The 20,599-nt window shown below is 34.0% G+C and overlaps 2 protein-coding genes across 7 annotated transcripts; both read left to right on the top strand.

The window, feature by feature from the left end:
- Positions 1-4,634: 4,634 nt before the first annotated feature.
- Positions 4,635-13,905, top strand: LOC130950530 (uncharacterized). Of its 6 annotated transcripts, XR_009073621.1 has the most exons (7): positions 4,635-4,975; positions 6,814-6,987; positions 8,348-8,494; positions 9,079-9,181; positions 9,845-10,025; positions 10,885-11,030; positions 11,164-13,686. XR_009073621.1 is itself a non-coding variant. In XM_057879052.1 (6 exons), the coding sequence occupies exons 3-6, from the start codon at positions 8,399-8,401 to the stop codon at positions 13,768-13,770; spliced, it is 444 nt and encodes a 147-aa protein (XP_057735035.1). In that variant the 5' UTR covers positions 4,635-4,975; positions 6,814-6,987; positions 8,348-8,398; the 3' UTR covers positions 13,771-13,905. The 6 variants fall into 6 exon arrangements, 5 of the variants coding, with proteins under 5 accessions (XP_057735035.1, XP_057735034.1, XP_057735036.1 ...); XM_057879052.1 differs by lacking the exons at positions 10,885-11,030; positions 11,164-13,686 and adding an exon at positions 13,707-13,905; XM_057879051.1 differs by lacking the exon at positions 10,885-11,030.
- Positions 13,906-18,506: 4,601 nt separating this feature from the next.
- Positions 18,507-19,649, top strand: LOC130949233 (protein MAIN-LIKE 1-like). The gene is made up of 2 exons (XM_057878011.1): positions 18,507-19,036; positions 19,352-19,649. Exons 1-2 carry the CDS (start codon positions 18,507-18,509, stop codon positions 19,647-19,649), a joined length of 828 nt encoding a protein of 275 aa, XP_057733994.1.
- Positions 19,650-20,599: the final 950 nt, after the last annotated feature.

Below are 20,599 nucleotides of genomic sequence, written 5' to 3'. Positions count from 1 at the left end.
TGCCGATTGCATTTGCGATAGTCGAGGGAGAGACATCTGAGGCTTGTCACTTTTTTCTTAGTAACTTGCGACAGCATGTTGTGACACGTGATGGTGTGGGCCTTAGTAACTTTCTAAGGTTGTATCCTTTTCCTTTTTCGCTAGTGGTTGTACTTATGAAAATATTCGATAACCAACTAATCAAATCAACTAATCAACTCAAATAATCAATAACCAACTAATTCAATAAACAACTAATCAACAAATTCCATAACCAACTAATAAAATCAAATCAAACCTAACCAACAAATTATTTTACCTACAGTAGGCACTGAACCATCATCCAGACCATCACCCCCATCATCATTATCCTCACCATCCTCCTCATCCTCATCGTTGTCCTCATCCTCATCCTCATCCGCATCCTCATCCGCATCTGGATGATCAACCAGAAAGTCATCATTGTCCTCATCAACTGGCTGGTAGCTCTCTAGAATGAGACTCATCGGAACACGACATGAATTTTCACTCTGTATGATCCCCCTCGTGGCATCATTACTCATACTTGAGTCAACAGAAAGTTTACCTCTGGAAGTACCAGAGGAAGTGAGTTGTCGAGGTCTCGTATCCAATGACAATCTACCTGGAGCAATCCCACTCGGTTGAGCCCTCTAGTCGGTGGGAATGTCTCCGTAAGCTGGATATGAGTAACCTGGCACAAGAGTCATGAATCCAAGTAGATGGCTAAACGAATCCTGTTCACCTGATTCTTGGTGCCGGGACACTCCAATACTGCTGATGTACTGGTGGTGTCAAGTAATCTGCAGAATGCATGTCAGGAATGTATGGAGTGAACTGCTCAGGCTCTTGTTGTGCCTGTGTTTGTGAGGGGGGCGGTGGTGGTTGCGGTGGCGATGGTGGTGGCGGTGGTTGTACTTGTTGATTCTCCTGATTATGCATAGGATCACCGTGTTGATTCTCTTGCGGTTCGATCTGTGACAGATGCAAGTGGTCACCATATGTACCTCGGTACCAATGCAAGTAGATATCTGCCTAATATTGTGAGGACACCGTGTGCTCGACAAGAACATGACTATACTGATTCATCCAATGCATAACCCAGAATGAGTGGGTTCCAGACCAATCTTGATTCTTCGGACCTATCAGAACTTCGCCGTGTGCTTCACCTAGGTCTCGCTCTTGATGAGGAACGCCCTGAGTCAAGCCAAATTGCCTCCTCAGTTTATCAGATGCATGCCACTCAATACATTCAAAAGATATTAGCAGAACTTTGGCACTCTAAATAGCCGAATGCTGACGGATGTTAGGAGGAATCACGTCTGGATCGGTCCGACCAATTGCATAAGGCTCCCAAACAAACTGCACACATTATGCAAGTAACCGAGGATTACACATTGAATAATAATATGGCTAAACGAAAATAACTACTTATTTATTACAACAAACCTGTCCTTTTTGCAAAACATCCAGATCTCTCCTATAGTGATCAAGGGTACAAAATCTGTAAAGCCGATTCTCACGCTCCCAGTTATGCCACCTGACATCAGACAATTTGTTAATTTACATTTATCAATACAATTTAAAATACACTATTTCAAAGCATTTAGTAATTAAATTTACCTATTTGCAATCGAAAAGATTCGGGGATTGCTAGGAATCGGCTAATGAATGGTAGACGGATCCAAGCCCAGGCAAGCAAGAGTGTCAGTGGACCATCAATCTCCTTACAGTCGACACGCGTTGCCCTACACAATGCTCTATACAGGTGTGCCAGGCAAGTTGATCCCCAACTGAACTGTATGATCCCGGCAAACTGACGGAGTAACGGCAGAAACTTCCAGTGCATCCCTGCTCCAGACGTATCTCCAAACAGAACGGTCCCAAACAATAATATTATGTGGCACTTCACGTACCTCTGAATCTGGATATCATCAACTAACACTAATTGGTCTTTCAATGCTCGAAACTACGTCAACTTGATGAAACTTCCCCTGCAGTCTGCCTTCCTAGGTGCAACACCAAACTGATCCAAGCATTCAGCCTCTAACGCCTTATAACTGCTCAGTATCGGTCCCGTAACTGGCAAACTATTCGTTGGAAGACCAAGAATTAACGCCACATCCTCCAGTCATGACACACTCACCAACCGAAAAATAAAAAGTGAGTCTCAGGGCACCATCTCTCTATCAGAGCATTAACCAATGCCGACTGACATTGGACAACTCCAATATGTGAAACATGATAAAAGCCGGTGTCCCGTAAATACCACTCTACTATTGGATTGTACCGATCCGGCGGCATATAGTGATCACATTGCAACATTCTAGAACCCTAAACACAAACATAATATTAATTAATTAACAAATTAAATTTAACAGACAAATTTTCATTATCAAATAACCAGTAAAACATATCCACAATTAATAAAAATAATAATAATAACAATACTTCTAAATAACTAACTATTATATTATATACTAATACTCAAGTAGCTATTCAATTCTATTCTAACAACATACATACAACAATAAATCAATTATTAATCCTTTATTAAATATTTATGTTATACTTATAACAAAAATAATTAATTTAATAATTTTCAATTCATAATATTTATTTTACTATCCTACGAAAGCTTAATAATAAATATTATTACTACAAAAAAATTATTTATTACTAACAATTCATACTAATTAAATTATTTATTATCACACGTACTACCAATCTTAATATTAGTGCTGTATTCTAATAATAATTAAACCATCAATAGTAAATAACAATTATTATTATTATTATTATTATTATTATTATTATTATTATTATTATTATTATTATTATTATTATTATTATTATTATTTCAATAAATTCATTAATAATAATTAATTTTAATTATTTTATTTATCATATCTCCATTTTTAATAACAGTATTATTATTATTATTATTACTGCAATTATTCTATTAATAACAATAATTAAGTTATTATCATAATGTACCATAATCTTTTCTTCTAAATAATATTATTACACTAATCCCTATTTTCTGCATTATAATCTAATATTACTAATTTCTAAAATTATTTTAATCAAATTAAAATATTTAAAACTTATTTCTACACTAATTTCTAACATTATCATCATAATAAACTACTAATTTCTAACATCATAATTATTATTTTAATTAAAATAAAATTTTCTAAAATAAAAACTTATATAGTTAGGATAATCAAGATAATTAACAATGTGGAGTTTGGAATGATTGACATCTTTTATTCTTCTTCTTCTAGACATTACTAAAAAGGAGTGTTCCAATTTTTTTTTTAAATAAAAGCTTTATCAATGGAAGGCCTGGAAGAATGAAACTGGAGGTGGAGTTGGAGGAGAAGAGATTTTCGTTGCTGCTTGAAAGTGAAAGAGAATGGAGGCATTCAATCAGTAAACGCATGTATACATCTTGGTGGGAGAGACTTGCATGCGCGACACGTGGCTTGAGGTATAAATTGGACGGTTTGATTTGTGTATCTTCTTAGTCCTAGCCTCTAATCGGACCGTCTGATTATTAGCATCAAATCGGACCGTCCGATTTCTTCATCGCAGCCATCACATCTGCGTGAAGCACCATGGATGCCCATAACCGTGTTATACACCATTATCTCCCCAATATGTAAAATAAAAAAGTGAATAAATGTAATATCATCAATATATGTTAGAGTGTATGATTATTTAAAGATTAGAACCGATAAGCCAAATAATTATGGTTCAAATAGTATAATTTTTTTTATACATTTAAAAAGTTGTAGATTTGAGTCTTTTTATTTTTAGTAAAAAAAAAATTAAAACTGATAAAAATTGTTCAAAATTGATAGAAATCCGTAAAAAAATTTAAAATTATTAAAGATGTAATCTGAACTTAAATTTTTTTTGTTTTTGTATACTTTTCTTACTACTAAATTATATTATTCCATATTATTTTAATTTTATACTCAATTATATTTAAATTAATTATATTTTTTATTATTTATAATTATTAATATAAATGTTATTAAACATATATAAATAAAAATATTAAATACTTTTATTAATTACAATATTATTATTTTTTTATAATTATATGATATTTATTAAATATTATTTTTTAATAAAAATAATATAATAAATATAAACTAATTAGTTAGTTATTAAAATAAAAAATAGTCTTTAGTATGAAAATAAAATTTAAAAATTTTTATTATGAAAAATATTAGAATTTTATATACTTATGTAATGATAACTGAATTAATTTGTTGATTATAATTTATTGAATTTGATTGTTTTTAAAATATTAGTGAAGATATCTATTTTAAATTTTAATTTTAGATTTTTGACTATTTTATATCTTTTATTTATATAGGATCGATTTTATTGTTTTAACTAATAACTTATTAATTAAACCAATAAATTAATGAACTAATAGTCAGATCAGTTTGATCACCGATTCTATTCTTGTAATTATGAATCCAGCACTAACCATGATTTTAAAAATTGAACCAAACCGATTGGTCGAACTGACAATGAACATAGTGGGGTCCACTATCTGTAACCATCCAGTTGAAAATTGCCTGAAAACCGCTGAAAGTTCTTGAAGGGTGACTTTTTTTTTTAAAAAAGGAGAGAACCCAACGCGTCAGTGTGTTACCCCCTTCCCCAAGGCCCCAACACCCCCCTCATTCGTGAATGACAAACTCAGAATCAGAAGCAAAGCTCAAAAATCCTCCCAAACCAAAATCCTAGCTTTTTCAACGGCTCTGCCGCCGCCGTCCGTGGTTGTCGGTGCCTCCGCGGCTTCCTCCTTCCCCACCCAGGCTCTCTCTTCTAGCTCGGCACGTCATCCCTATCCTTCCTGGCTTCTGTTCGAGTCTTGGAGCAGCTCGTCGTCGTGTCGCGTTCATCTCGCCGGTCGCCGTCGTCTCGCCACTTGCCGTCCTGCTCTCCGTCAAAGGTTAGTGGCACTACTTTCACTTCTTTGGTTATTCCTTTTATGCTCTGTTTAGTGATTTCTGAATGTGAAATTGTGAATGGAAATCAAATAATTGATTTTGTGTTATTGAAATTATTGCTAAAAATGGATTTGTTACTCTGTTGCTGCTTTTTTTTTTTAAATTTCTGAGTATACTGGTTTTGAATTTTTTTTGGTTTAGGGTGATTAGTTGTTGCTGTTTATTAATTTTTGTTGCTGATTGTTCTTGATTCCTGGCTTTGTTCAGTCTGTTCTGCTGTTGGTAATGGTATTTTTTATTGGATTTATGCTTTGAGAGCTTCTATTAGTGTGGTCTGGTGTTGCCTTATTGATTTCAGTTATGGTCTTATGGATGATTATTTGATTTCTGGTTGTGCTGCTGTTTTTTATTTTTGATTGATTTATTTATTTCAGATATGGATTATAGTAGTAATCAAGAAGCAATTGCCGATAATAATGCTCTTGTCAATAATAATGTCTGCCAATGCTCTTATTTCGAATGATGCTATTAATCCTATTTAGATACTTTTTTTAACTATTTAACTTTTGAGTTTGTATTTTAATAAGATCATATAGATTTGGTTAATAACATTTCATGTAGTGTTTTAAATTTAGAAGATATTTTAAGATTTATATTAGACTATAATTAATTAATTATATTAAGATGTTTATTGATTATTTTACTGTAAAACGATTTTTTCAGTTGAACCACAGTTAAACTAGTAAACCATTGACTAGAGCGGTTTGATGACCAATCCGGTTCTCAGAACCTTGGTACTAACAGCCAGGAGATGGCGAAATAAATCACCTTTTTTTTTTGTCATTATACACTACTCACACACCCTTCACTTACACACACTATGGGTTCTTAAACTACATCCAGCTTTAGCTGGGACTTGAACCATACAGATATGCCATCTATGCTAGGCATCTGCTGCAATCACCCTCTTAAACTATTCTCCTAGATCCAATACGAATAAAAGACAAGAAAATATAGAATTTGGAATTTAAACCAGTAGAGGTAAATGAGGTTAGGTGATATCTAGTTCTGATACTTTTAAATTTGATTATTATGGGATAAACATTGCTTTGTTGGAAATCCCGTGAGTTTAATGAGTTTGTTTTAGGTAATTACTTTGAGATTTTTCCTGATGTCAAGACTTTGTTTTGATGCTCTTTATTTTCCCTCTACCTATGCTTGGGTGTTTTGGGGAAGTACAACTATCAAAAAAAAAAAAGTTTTTAAGTTAGACCTGATTTATGGATTGCATTATCTGATTAAGAAACATGCTGGAGACCACCCCTTGGACTTGATTTATGGATTGCGTTATCTTTTGCTCTCGTGTTCATTTAAACTATGAAAATATTTTATACTAGTGACTAGTTTATTATCTATTTTTGCATTATTATTTATATTTAAGAATTGATACTTGATTGTTATTAATGTGTTTCTGAGGACAAGCATTTTAAATTCTAATTTTAATTTTATTTTTATTATTTTATATTTTTATTTAATTGTGACCGGGTTAGCCGATTCAACTCGTAAGCCATTTGTGGAACCAGTGATCCAATAACCTGTCGTATGACTGATTTGGTTACGATTTGTTTTTGATGACCATGTTTGAGACTTGAGAGTTGCTTCATAAAACTATGAAAATATGAGGCTTAGTTGATTTTGAATTTGTATGTATTTTTTAATTTACAAAGAGAGCATGTTTTTATTATTGTGTGTTTATTTATAATTTAATATTACTGGTTTAACCTCTAGTCTGGTAACATGAATGGTTTGATGTTTGGTTTCTTGCGTAACACACACACAGGTGTCAGCCAACCCTAAAACTTCCCCACGGATCTGCTCTGCCTCCTGCCGCATTCTGTTTCTGTTTCTGCTTCTTATTCTGCTTCCCTTCAGCCCTTCTGGCCTTGTTCTGCTTCTGGTATGCGCTTGCCGTCACAGCATCTACCAGTCGCTGCTCTCACTCGGTTCTGTAAAGGCATGGTTTTCTACCTTTTACATGCCATTTTCTTGTGTTAATTACTTAATTTCTAAAGGTTGGTTCATGTTAAACTGATTCATGACACCACCACACAATCTTTTATTTCTATTTTTTTTCCTGATGTTTTGTTTGTCCTCAGTTCTTTGGAATTTTTTTTCCTGCAATTTACATAAACTTTTCTGAAATTGTTGTCTGATTGTGTTGTTGCTTTTGGTATTATGTTACTATAATACTCTGATTGTGTTGTACTTATTATTTTGTTTAAATGAGACTGATTTAGGTGTGCAGAGACTTTCATGCTTTAGGTGGCACTACACAATTTAATTTTGTTTTTGTTTTTTTTTTTTTCTAACTAAAAGTGATAGATCAGTCTTAGTATGATGTAATTTTGCATCTTACTATCTTAGTGGGGTTTAAATTTTGAAAGCCTTCATCAGAAAGCTGAAAGTGTTAAAGAGAAGATCTTTTGGGTCGCACGGAGGCCGAAAGGAAGTGGGTTTGTGCCCTTGAAACTTTTGAAGGAAATGGACAAATTTGTGCATGCTTGTTCCTTTCTCATCTAGTTTTGGACAATGCTTTTATTTTCTTTCAATATCTTTTTTCAAGCATTTGAAAAAATCTTTGCCAAAGAGCTTGTAATTTTGTAGTTTCTTTTCCTTTACATGGATCATGATTAATTATGCTCCAACATTTAATTCTAATAAGAGTGTATTGCCCAATTGAATGTTAACATTTATAGTTAACAAACTAACACTCAATGCAACAATTACTCCTACATTGCCAATTTTCTACTTGATATTGTTTGTGTTTACTTTTGGTTAGTATTATTCTTAGGCCATAATAGGAGGGCACATATGTTTTTTTGGGTTGAATACTCACTCCTATCCATGTCTTGACAAAAAGGGTGCATTTGTGTTAGTCAGGCAATATCTAACGTATAATGACATCAAATTTTCATGGACATAGATCAATGTTTTGTTTGTTATCATACAATGCAATGGAATTTGAGTTATATGGTTGACCCCAAAAACGAATAAGGTTTACATGTTGCTATTTGAATCTACCCTGTTATTATTCATACATGGTTTTCTAATATTATATATTAGTTGTGATGCTGATAGTTTCACTTGTTATAATCTTATCCTGTTTTCTTTAAAGGGTTCTAAAATTGTTTATCTTTAAATATAATTTTTAGCAGGGGTTGGGATCTTTCATTTCTCGATTTGATCATCACTATAAAGAACACCTGATCTTTCATATTAGTTGTGATGTTGATTTTTCTTGTTATAATCCTATCCTGTTCTCTTTTTTCAATAAAAAAGATTCTAGATTTATCTTTAAATATAATTTTTAGCAGGAGTTGGGATCTTTCATTTCTCGATTTGATCATCACTATGAGGAACACCTCATGGGAGGATTGAGAACTATGGTTAGGGGGGGTAAAGATAGCAGGTTGGAGGTTGAATGTTTGATCTGGCTTTGCTCCCTTTCAGAGCTTGAGATTGTAAGGATTTTATTCATCATCTTTAAGGATAATATCAATTCTCTTTTATTTTAGATTCTCGTTGTGTGTGTATTTTTGTTGAGTTATGTTTTTCACCAGAAAATAGGTGTCAAGGTAAAGCTCTCATGTTTAAGTTAAAAATTTTAAATATTTTGAGTAATTGTCATAATCGGTAAATTCCTGTTGGCATATCTTATTTTGGTAGAATTCATTGTGATTCAACAGAGTTTTATGTTGGCTATCAAAAGTCTAACACAATCATCCTCCTTTTTTTTTGGTAGAAATAATTATAAATTATTAAAAAATATGGAAGAAAGTACATGTGACTAAGATGAGGTATTCGTAAGAAAAGGTAAAAAGTGGACTTGTATCGAATTAGATAATAGTGAGTTGAAATGTTTTTCATGGAGAGCCTGCCATTTTGACTGAGTTTCGTATGCAAATCCAGTCCATGAGATTTGATTGGTTTTGTTGTTGACTCGTAATGTCTGATAACTAGAGTGTGCCCTGCCACTTCCGGTTCCAGGTTAAGATTTGTTCTGGAATTTCTTTATAATGATATTCAAAGTTTGGCATTTTTGCAGGATATGTTAATTAGCTTGAAGTTGCTGATCTTTCAGCGTGCAAAAACAATAGGCTATGCTGACCTGGCTAAGAAATTCAACCTTAAGATTATTCGAGCCATTGGTATGACTTTGTTACTCAAGATCATGCTTTTCTGTATTCTTATATGTGTACTGTTCCTTGATTATGCGTGCAGTTTTCCTATGCTTCTATTGAGTTGATTTATATATCTTCTTTTTCTTGTTCCATCTTCTTATATAATACATTCTGTTTACTTAAGTTGAGGCAGGATTCAAGTATTTTTATTATATTTTGCATTATTACTATGTTTTTCTTTTGGAAAACAAAAAAAGAAATATAGAAAGAGAAAAAAGCATATCTGTAGAGTAGGACTTTGTGTAGCCTCCTTTAATGGTCTGGCTCAGATTTTTCTCAGTATGTCTGTGTGTAATAGGAATAGATTAAGTTAATCATTTAACAGGACTTTTGCATGCATCTCTTGAAATAATTGAAGGACTATAACCTCTATCCTGACTTCTCCATATTTATAAGTTGAATAGCTTAATGGTGAGAATTAATAAATCATAAGTCTTCTTGATTTGCGTCAAGTTATTTAGAATAGCAACAAATTGGTTTTCGCGGTATTACTTGTAACTAAGTACAAGTCCTTAATAACAAGTTCCTGAATATCATTCCAGTTTTGCTAGTACTTAGGTAAATATGTGTACTACGCTACTCAAACTGTTTGGTTATATTAATTATCTGACTATCATTGGTTCGATGCAGCTGTTGTTTTAATGGAGCATCTTAAGGAAGAGTTAAAAGATTTATTGCTTGTTGCAGATACGGATAAATCTGCGTCTTTTTTGGATGCTTGTAAACTATTGAAATGTTATAAGGAGGGTACTACAACTATTGAAGAGCTAATTACAGACATCGGTACTGATATACAAGCATATGTGAGGAGGTATGTTCCAAACATTTGTTTGAATATCTGAGAAGTTACCAAATATAATGAAACTATGGTAATTTATCTACCAAACAGATTTTGAAATGCGAATTTGTATTTAACAAAAGTTGATGTATGTTGATATTACATTGACATTTATGAAGTTTGGTGCTGAATGCTAGAGCTGTGACTCCAGTGGATATAGAGGATGACACTAAATGATGTACAACAATAATTAACCAGTATAGTTATCTTACTAGTTAGTAATGGATAAATAGAAAGTCATGCAGCAGTTCATTGAATCTCGATAGCTGTGAAAGGTGCACGACATTTGCCTACAAGCAAATTTAATAACCATTACTAACCAAGCACTAATTACTTGGGTGTCTGACCTAATTATTACTTGTAGTATGTAGGATCACTTTAATATAAATTCATTTTCTACATAGACACCTGCCTTACTCGATACCATATCTGATAAGTATCTGAGGATATGAAAGGCAAAAAGCACCAATACAATGGTGAGTGGAGACATTGACAAGATAGAAAAATTGTTTTTAAGTTTTCTATTAGACAAAAGATTGGAGAAGGTTTTTTTCTAGGATAGATACATTTTGCCATCTATTTTCTTGTCCAAGCAAGTTTTGTCTTTCCCAATATCTCTATAGTTTTGTTTTAAGACATTACCTAATGGGATCTTACTTCTGATGGTAGCGTTTGTTTCTTCATTTGGCCATTGCCCATTATACCTACCTAATAGGATCTTAGTTCTGATGGTGGTGTTCTCTTTCTCCATTTGGCCATTATACCTTGTGCATCTTATGCTTCTTATTGGGGTATGTAACGTAAACGTTAGTATCGTGATTTGTTTGTACAGACCATCAACGTACAAAAGAAAGGAGGAGAAAGATGAAAGAAAATAGTAAAAGATTAAGGTGTTCTTGATGACCTGAAACTTACAAGCTTACTTATGGCAAAAGTTGAGTTCGACTTTTCTCATTGGCGGATGCACACTTTCTTTTTGTAGGTTTTCTACTTTTTCCCCCCACTTTGGTTTTGATCTTCGACTAACAGTGGTTTGTTTTGTGCATTTCCATGAGACGAGGTTGGGGCCAAAATATATGCAATATCCTGATGTTGATTTTCGATCTTTCAGATCCAAATCCCAATCGGAGTCTGCAAAACCAGTCAAGCGAAGGTTATTAGATTTATGGAAATGAAGATTAAGAGAAATGGTACCTACAAAGTATTGAAGTAAGCACTTTAACGCAGTCCAGTGATCTTCTAATGGATTTGAAAGGAAATGATTGAGCTTATTCACTGTGAATGTGATATCAACTCGTCTTATCGTCACATATTGTAATCCTCCAACCAACGACCTAAACATAGTCGGATCTTCAAATGACATGCTCCTTAAAGATGTCAAGTGACACGAGGAATTCATAGTAGTATTCCTGGCTTTACATTCGAGCATTCCGACTTTGGATAGTAACTCTCGAATGTACTTGGACTGGTTCGGGGAGATAGAGAAGTCAGTGTGATGATTGACTTCATTGCCGAGGAAGAAGTTTAGGTCACCAAGATCTTTTAGGAGGAAAGTGGAGGTAGTTGGTTAATAGTCTCTTGAATCTCTTGATCATCACTTCCCGTGACAAGCATATCATCTACATGGATGAGTGTGTAGGCGATGAACTTGGATGTTGATTTGATTAAGAGAGAGGGATATGATTTTGTGCTCTCAAACCCAAATTTTCAAAATGTAGCAGTGAGGGTGAGATACCAAGCACCCCGTGCTTGTTTTAAACCATAGATAGCTTTTGTGGAGCTCATTTACTAAGTTAGGATTCTCATGAATAAAGGCTAGAGGTTGCGCCATGTATTGAGTTTCATATAGAACTCCATTGAGAAAGGCATTATGAAAGTCATATTGCCTAATTCTCCATCCTTTTGAGAGAACAAGAGTGATAACTAATCGAATAGTGACTAGTTTGATCACTCGCGAAAAGATTTGATCATAATTGACTCCAGCCATTTGGTTAAAACCTTTTGCAACAAGACGAGATTTGTGGCGTAAGACTTAACCCTTTGAATTTTTCTTTATAGTGACTATTCGCTTGCACCCAATTATTTTTCCATTGGGAGGTGGTTCTACCAATGTCCATGTCTTGTAATTCATTAGCGCTTTTTGTTCGACCATCATGGCTTTCTTCCAATGTGGTGAGTTCGTGGCAGCAAGAATGAACTTGGGAGGAGCTAAAGAAGAGTTTTTAAATGACGAAGTAGTTGTTTAAAGGACTTTGGATTTACTATGGCCAGTCTTTGACCGTGTGAGCATGGGATGGTTGTTGTTTCAAGTTTGGACAGGTTATTCTAGAGTAGTGGGTATATTTTTTAGAAGTTCATCAGGAACAGGATTAACGGAAAGTAAGGTCAAAGAGGGAGTTATAGAAGATAGTGGTATGGCTGTGATAGTTGGCAAAAATTCATGTTGACAAGCGTGACATTGAGAATTGGATGTTGTGTCTAATTGAAAAAGATTAGAGTATGAAAACTTGGTCTCATCAAAGACCACGTCCTTGGAAACCATAGTCTTCCCTTCTTTAGTGAGACAAATATATCCATTTTAATGAGTAGAATAACCCAAGAAAAGGCAAGGTTGTGAGTGCATTTCAAGCTTGTTTGTGTTATATGGCTGACGGTGAGGATGACAAAGGCACCTAAAAACTCGAAGAAGAGAATAATCTGGGACAATTTGAAACAATAGCTCAAAGAAGTGTTAGCAGATGGCATACGGTTAATAAGAAAAATTGCAGTAGAAAAAGCATAGTCCCAAAAGGATAGAGGGAGAGAGGAAGTAGCAAGGAGAGCTAGACCAGTTTCCACAATATGTCGATGCTTCCGCTCTTCCAAACCGGTTTGTTGTGGTGTATAGGGACATGAAAGCCTATTTGCAACGCCTTCTTAGTGCTGGAATTTTGTAATTCGTTTGAAGAGTACGGATTGAATATCCCGTTTGGCGTTCCATATATGCTTTGTATTGCTTGAAAAACAAAGAACACTTGAGATTTATTAGTAAGTAAGTAGATTGTGGTATGGCAAGTATAAACATCTATAAAAGATACATCGTAATGAAAGCCTTGTTTAAAGACAATTGATGAAGGATCCCATACATCTGAAACCACTAGTTGAAGAGGATAAGAATAAGATGCAGTAGATAATTGATATGGCAATTTATGGGATTTGGCCATACAACAATATTGGCACTTGAAATCAATATTTGAATCTTTATTAATAGGTAATTGACATGTTGTAGTTATGGATTTTACAATTGGAAGGCCAGGGTGGACAAGTCTTTTGTGGTAAACATCTAAAAAAGTACAAGAATTTGCTTACTCCGAAGGAAAAACTTTTTTGATAGCCTGCGATTTCACCAAGCAATAGTCAGGCCAAAAAGAAAAATAAACATAGTTATCGTGCGCAAACTTTGATACACTTGCTAAATTCTGAGTAATAGAGGGTACATATAGCAAATCATATAAGTTTTAGTGTTTAAACGTAGGAGAACTTATTAAAACAGATTTACCAATTTTTTTATCGGCATTTCCGCATCACTACCTATATACACTTGTTCTTGGCTACAGATTGTAAGTATTGCAGGATGCCTCCAAGTCAAGAAATTAGTTTCTGTTAATTTTTTAGACAGGGATATAGTGAAAGGTTTGGGAACAAGGGTGCTCATGGTGGTGTTGGCAGAGGATATTAGTGATGGTGCATCATTGCTTGAAGGATTAAAAATGTGTGGTGTTTTTGGATAGTCTGTCATGGATTATTGATTGAAACCCTGATACCATATAAATGCAATGACAAACTAACAATGTATAGAAAGAGTAATACAGAGAGTCGAGCACTGAATTAATGAAAAGGATCACTATTATTGCATATCATCAAAATACTAGTACTGATTTATTTATATATTACCCTCGACATTATTACATTCAATAACAGTTTCTACATTATGACCATTGCTAAGCTAAATAATCTTAAATGATTATCTTAAAACTTAAGATAGATAATGTCTTTACAGTTAGTTTGCTTCAATTATGTGGAGTTTCAATCAGAACCTACTACAATAAAATTCTACCCTTATCTAATACTCTAATAGGTAGTCTAACTTTAATTGCCAAATAACCCTCAGAGTAGTTATACTTATATCAACAAAATGTGTGGTTGCTTGGCATTCAAGTTATGCCTATAAGTCTATAACCGCATCCAAAACATGATCCAATCCTCATTTCATAGATTCTATGCTCTTAGGCTCAATGCCTAATTTACCAATAAAAGCACTGTTCATCATCTTATTAAACAGAAATTTCAGCAATTTTGTTTTGACCTGTACACGATATAAGCAAAATGGGCTTCAACCACAATTACAAAAATTACTTGTTCATTATGGAAACAACGACAAATGACATTGCATAACATGCAACTTTTATATCCACACATCTTTATCATAATAATAATTATAAAAAAATAGGAATTATAAATTTTGGGGAACTAATATCTAAAAAAAAAAAAGCATACTAAAATTGCCCTGCGATAAAAAAAAATTACAAAATCACTATAAATTCTAGAGACTTCTAAATGAGCTGCTAAAATTTGGTATGGAGAACTTAAAGGAAATAAGCTTTCTATTTGTTTCGTTCCACCTCAATCCAAGTTTATCATGAATTAACCATGTCCTCTTGAAGCTGATTGCCCTGTTTTGGAACTAATTTTAAAATCTGTTCTAGCAGTTTTTCCTCTAAAAATCATATCTATTTCTACAAAAGTTAGAAAGTTCTAAAATTTGGTAAAAATAAACTAGATTCATCCATATTTCACCCAAATTTGGTCCCACTCCAAAATATTGTTTGTGGGTTGAGAATTAAATTCTGCAAGATTCTGTCTTTATAGTAGAATTCTGCAAAAATCAAAATTTTGCATAAACATAATTATCAACTCACTAATTCATTTAATTTCAAATTTTATGTTTCAAGCTTTCAATCAGAGCCTATTACAACAAACTACTAAGTTCTATCTTTACCTAATCAGTTGCCTAACTTTAATTGCCAAATAGCCTTCAAAGTAGTTAAATCGACAAAATACGTGGTTGGTTGGCATTCAATTAATGTCTATAACTTGCGCGAGAGACATGATTCCGGCCCAGCCACCATACCTCAACGAGTAAATCCCCATAGTGGTCCCGAGATTGACGTCGTGCACTAAAATCGTCTCTGAGATTTCAATTACACCAATTAAGATTGGAAAAATTGCACCATAGTAGTCCCTGATCCGTTTTTCGTTAACGACACGTGGACCTTTGGTGACACGTGTCATCTCATGGTTTGGCCACGTGTCACCTCATGATGATGTGTCGGTCAACGACACGTGGCATGCTGACATTGATAAGTATGCCACGTGTCACAATGCTATTTTGCCACGTGTCAGATTATGCCACGTGTCGCAATGCTATTTGTCCACGTGTCATCCACTATGTTATCGTTATATGTGCACCAAATTGGTCCCTTACTTTGTATCAAATGACTCATTTTAGTCCCTGAAATTGAATGTCGTGCACCAAATTAGTCCCTTTATCAGTTTTTTCTCATTTTTTTTATAAATTTAAAATTCTTATTATATATTTGAATACACTAATTTTAATTTTATCTTTTCACAAGTTATTTAAATACAAGTATTTTTATAAAATATTTTTAAATTATTAGTTTTAATTATACAATTTTTTTACAATATTTTATTAAAAGAATTATGTGACATATTGATATTAATTTAATAAAGTGTGTAAGTTAAGAGTATAATAATATTCCTTGATACAATTTTTTTAATATTTAACATTTTAATAAATATTTTAAAAATACTTGATAAGACACTTATTAACTAATATAAATTCATTATTCCCATCCATTTTAAAAATGTCCGATTTCCCATATAATTAACTTCTCACTAAATTAATAAGATAGATTTATACTGTCGATTATAATAATTTATTTTATCTATAACTTAGTTAGGTGGCTTTTCATATATTACACTATTAATCAATATAAGTACTTATTGTAGCCATGACTTGAACAATATTAAAATAGATACAAATAAGCACAAGAGGCAATAATAAAGTTTTGGTTTTAGTTAACATGTACTCTAATGATACAAGTTAATATTATTAATTAAAAAATTTATTATAAAATATGTATAATAAAAAATATAATTAAAATTAGTGTATAAAAATATTGAGAATTTTAAATTTATAAAAAAATGAGAAAAAACTTATGAAGGGACTAATTTGGTGCACGACATTCAATTTCAGGTACTAAAATGAGTCATTTGATGCAAAGTAAGGGACCAATTTGATGCACATATAACAATGACATAGTGGATGACACGTGGACAAATAGCATTGCGACACGTGGCATAATCTGACACGTGGCAAAATAGCATTGTGACACGTGGCATACTCATCCATGTTAGCATGCCACGTGTCGTTGACCGACACATCATCATGAGGTGACATGTGGCCAAACCATGAGGTGACACGTGTCACCAAGGTCCACGTCATCAAGCCACGTCAGCGCGTCGTTAACAGAAAACGGGTCAGGGACTACTATGGTACAATTTTTTCAATCTCAGGGATGTAATTGGTGCAATTAGAATCTCAGAGACGATTTTGGTGCACGACGTCAATCTCGGAGACCACTATGGGGATTTACTCTACCTCAACCTAAAGCTCAGCAACATTTAAAGGTATTACTGAAAATACCTTTAGTAATACTTTTAATAATTTACTAACAAATATATAATTATAAAATTTGGATTCTCTAAATTTTGAATTTTCGAGAGTAAAGTGTGATCTCTCAGCCTTAAATAGTTTCTCTCTCATATTTTCTCTTGATCCTACTTACAAAATAAATAATGAGAAAAATCACACTTTACCTTCTAAAATAAAATCCAAAATTTAGAGAATCTAAATCTATAATTATGACAAGTAATTAAGTATTATATATTTTTATTAATAAATATATAAAAATATTCAAGTAATTTTAATATAATAAAAGTCATATTTCTAAAATCCTTCTGTATATTTTGAGAAGACTGTGTAGCACTTATAGTAATTTTTATTTTAATAAAACATATTATTGTATTAAAATGAGTCTCAATAAAAATGATATGTTTTTATGATATTAATAATATGATTTTTATTTAAAAAAATATATCGAATAGTATATTTTATTTTTGTTTTCAATCTTTATATTTTATTTTAATTTTATTTTTAATGTTTAGTTTAAATTTTGTCCATGAAATTAAAATAGGTTTCAAGTATATCCTTAAATTCAACAACATATGATATGATAATCTTACGCTGATATGTTAAATTATAAGTTAGCACACACTTATTCTATTAACGGTGTTAACCTTCAATAATTGAAACATATAAGAGTAAGGTGGCTTTTTTATATAAATAAATAAAAAAATGTATTTATTTTCAAAATACGCATGCACATAAAGGTTTTTAAGAATGTGTAGAGTTATTTTAGGAGAGACACCTACGAAATGGATTTACCCTCTAATTTAAGCTGGGTGTCCATAAAATGCCTTTGTCATGGCAAGCTGAAAAACTGCACACTCAAACCATTGCTGGCGACCACGAAATGGAGTATATCACGTATGGCATACACGAATTGGACCATATCAGGGGCAGCATCAGCGAATTGGCTCCAACACATTGGCGGCACACACGAATTGGCCAACTCGTGTTTGGAGGCCACGAAATGGGTAGTCAAAGCTGTAAAATTTCAGTAATCAGCAATCTCTGTACGAGCATGTATTGGTTAAGTTGGGTGGCAAGGGACAGAGGGAAAGGGATTTGGGACGCATATAAAAAGGTGAAGGGGGAGTGACCAAGTGAATCATTCGGTAGAAAGGAAAAGGGAGTTTAATAAAAATAGATGGTGGTAAAAAATTTTTTGCTATGGCTTTACTATTTTGTATTGTCTTTGGAAAAAAAATTGAGATGAGTGGGGTAGGTTTAATGTAGAAGAGAATCTTAATCGGTTGGACGAATTTCATATTGCCGCACATTTGTTTCATAAGGTTAGTTTTAGTCATTACGGTGATTGATGTTATCAGTATTCTTGTTAGAACTAATTTTGTTGGTATGTAATTTTGGTTAGAGTATTTTTAATTATATTTTCGTCTTTTTTTTTTCTATTGCAGCCCACACGTGTTCTCACTCCTCATGGCACACTTGTTGATGTTTTCATGTCGGATCCAGCAGATCCAAACATGAAAATTAGGCGGCAGAGGGTTGAGCCTTATCTAAGATGATCAGGATTTTATCAACCTTCTTTAATAAAGCGCTTCGAATATGACAATCCACTAATAAGCACCTTTGTGGAACGATGGCGTCCCGAAACCCACACATTTCACCTCCCTTGGGGTGAGTGTACCATGACTCTGGAGGATGTTGCAATGCAATTAGAGCTATCTATTGATGGCGAGCATGTCACTGGTACTTTGAGGGCATGGAGCAAGTTCCATCAGAGAGATATATGCCAATGGTGTCAAGAACTTAGTGATGTTCCAGCCGGCCATGTAGGGACAACGAAGTTCAATATAAAGTTGAAGTGGCTCAGGAATCGTCTTCAACAGATGTCACTTAATTTACAAGACAATGCCCTTATTCAGTATGCATGTTGTTACATTTTATACTTGTTGGAAGGCATGCTACTATTGGATAAGGCCAACAACACGGTCCATGTTCGATATCTTCTGCTATTGGCTGATAATGATGCCATCAGTACTTATAGTTGGGGTAGCGTCATTCTTTGTTGGTTATATCGAGCTATGTACTTAGCAAGAGATTACAGTGTCAAGGGTATGGCTGGCTGTCATATGTTGCTTGTGTCATGGATATACTACAGACTACCTTTCCGAACACCGAATGTGACGACGCCATATAGTTTTTCATTAGCTACGAGGTATGTTATCCTATGGTGTTACATGTTTCATGTTGTTACGTTTTGAATTATCCTTTAAGGTTGAAAATAGAATTTATTTCAACGTTGTTGTTGTTGTCCACTAGGTGGGCGGGTAGAAGGGACAGAATGACTATGCTGAACAACGCCTCCTAAGGCACTACCTGAGGTTGGACAATCTACAAGTGGATGAGGTAGGTGGAAGCCATTATTAAAGTGTTTTTAACGAGTTTATGTTTATCTATACCTGTAGTGACGGGGATACCTTTGTGTGTAGTTTAATTGGTTACCGTACATGAATCCTCGCATTCTGTCTAGAGTGCCTACCGAATTTCTCGGCCACCCACATGGAGATTTTTACACGGTGGTGGTGCCGCTCATATTTTTCAGATGGATTGAGATTCTTAATGTTGATAGAGTGTTGCGTCAATTTGGGGGAAAGCAAGGACCTCCAAACCCTCCGCTAAATATCGATATTTTCCATCGACAATCGGCCTGCAACGATGATGGATGGTGGCCCGTCCACCTATCCGCATGGTTTGAGGTATGGGCTAACCGATGTACTGAGACATATCATCTGCGGATTGATCGTGCAGATACGTTACGACCTAGCTAAGATTACCATAGGTTTTTGTTGAATTTTATATTGTATTAGTGGTTTAATGTGATCTATATACGTAGTTTTAGTAACGATGGATCCACATATACTAACAACAATAAAATAAAGTAAACAAAAGAACGACATAAAATGAAATAAAGTAACAACACACACATTACATAATTCGACACAAAGTAAACCAAATAGCGAATAAAACTAATACGAATATCGAAAAAGGTGGAATACTAAGTGGCAAAAATATGCGGATAGTGTCGCCTAATATGCCCTGGTTGCCTGTGAAATCCGCATCACTTGCTTAGACTCGACTCAACCTCATCCATCTCATTCCTAATCCTTGTTGACACCGATTGTCCTTCCATTGTATGGCGTAGGTGGGGGTTGGGACGTACACATTGTCCCTCGTATGGGGCCACATCTCCTCATCCAACATTAGTGGGAATTCCATCTCGTAGACTGAAAACAACATTCTCAACCTAGTACATTGCCTCGACATATTGCTACCAATCAAGTCTTGCAAATGCGCATGTAGCCAAAGCATGAGCACAGGGGTAGTGCAACGCTTGGAAGTAACCATAGTCACATCTACGATACTCAAGGTAAACTTGAAACCTAGACTGCACCCCTACTGCTACTATCTCATCCACTATGAAGATTGACATAGCTCTTTCGTACGACATCACAAGCATATGGGAAATTCTCTCACAGTTTTCTATTATTGCTTTTTGCAGGAACTGCGAAAAAACTTGACCACATGCGATCTGTACTTGTGCCGGTCGACCCTTGTTCACAAATAATTCATTGAGACAATGGTAGGTAGACTTGACAATTGCACAAACTGGGAGATTTCTAGTACCCTTGAGGACGGAGTTGATACACTCAGAAAGATTGGTTGTCATGTGACCATATCGACAACTATCATCACGGTGTTGTAGCCATTTAGGTGGCTC

The sequence above is a fragment of the Arachis stenosperma genome, chromosome 9 (assembly GCF_014773155.1).
Source record: "Arachis stenosperma cultivar V10309 chromosome 9, arast.V10309.gnm1.PFL2, whole genome shotgun sequence".
In the NCBI taxonomy this organism is placed as follows: Eukaryota; Viridiplantae; Streptophyta; class Magnoliopsida; order Fabales; family Fabaceae; genus Arachis; species Arachis stenosperma.
The sequence above is the reverse complement of the archived record's forward strand: the minus strand, read 5'-3'. Positions and strand labels throughout refer to the sequence as shown.

Excerpts from the sequence above, each read along its gene's own strand:
- LOC130949233 (XM_057878011.1), top strand. The coding sequence starts at position 18,507 with ATGACTCTGGAGGATGTTGCAATGCAATTAGAGCTATCTATTGATGGC. Across the intron at positions 19,037-19,351 it reads AGTTTTTCATTAGCTACGAG|AGTGCCTACCGAATTTCTCG; the intron begins GTATGTTATCCT and ends CATTCTGTCTAG.
- LOC130950530 (XM_057879052.1), top strand. The coding sequence starts at position 8,399 with ATGGGAGGATTGAGAACTATGGTTAGGGGGGGTAAAGATAGCAGGTTG. Across the intron at positions 8,495-9,078 it reads CCCTTTCAGAGCTTGAGATT|GATATGTTAATTAGCTTGAA; the intron begins GTAAGGATTTTA and ends GCATTTTTGCAG. Across the intron at positions 9,182-9,844 it reads TAAGATTATTCGAGCCATTG|CTGTTGTTTTAATGGAGCAT; the intron begins GTATGACTTTGT and ends GGTTCGATGCAG.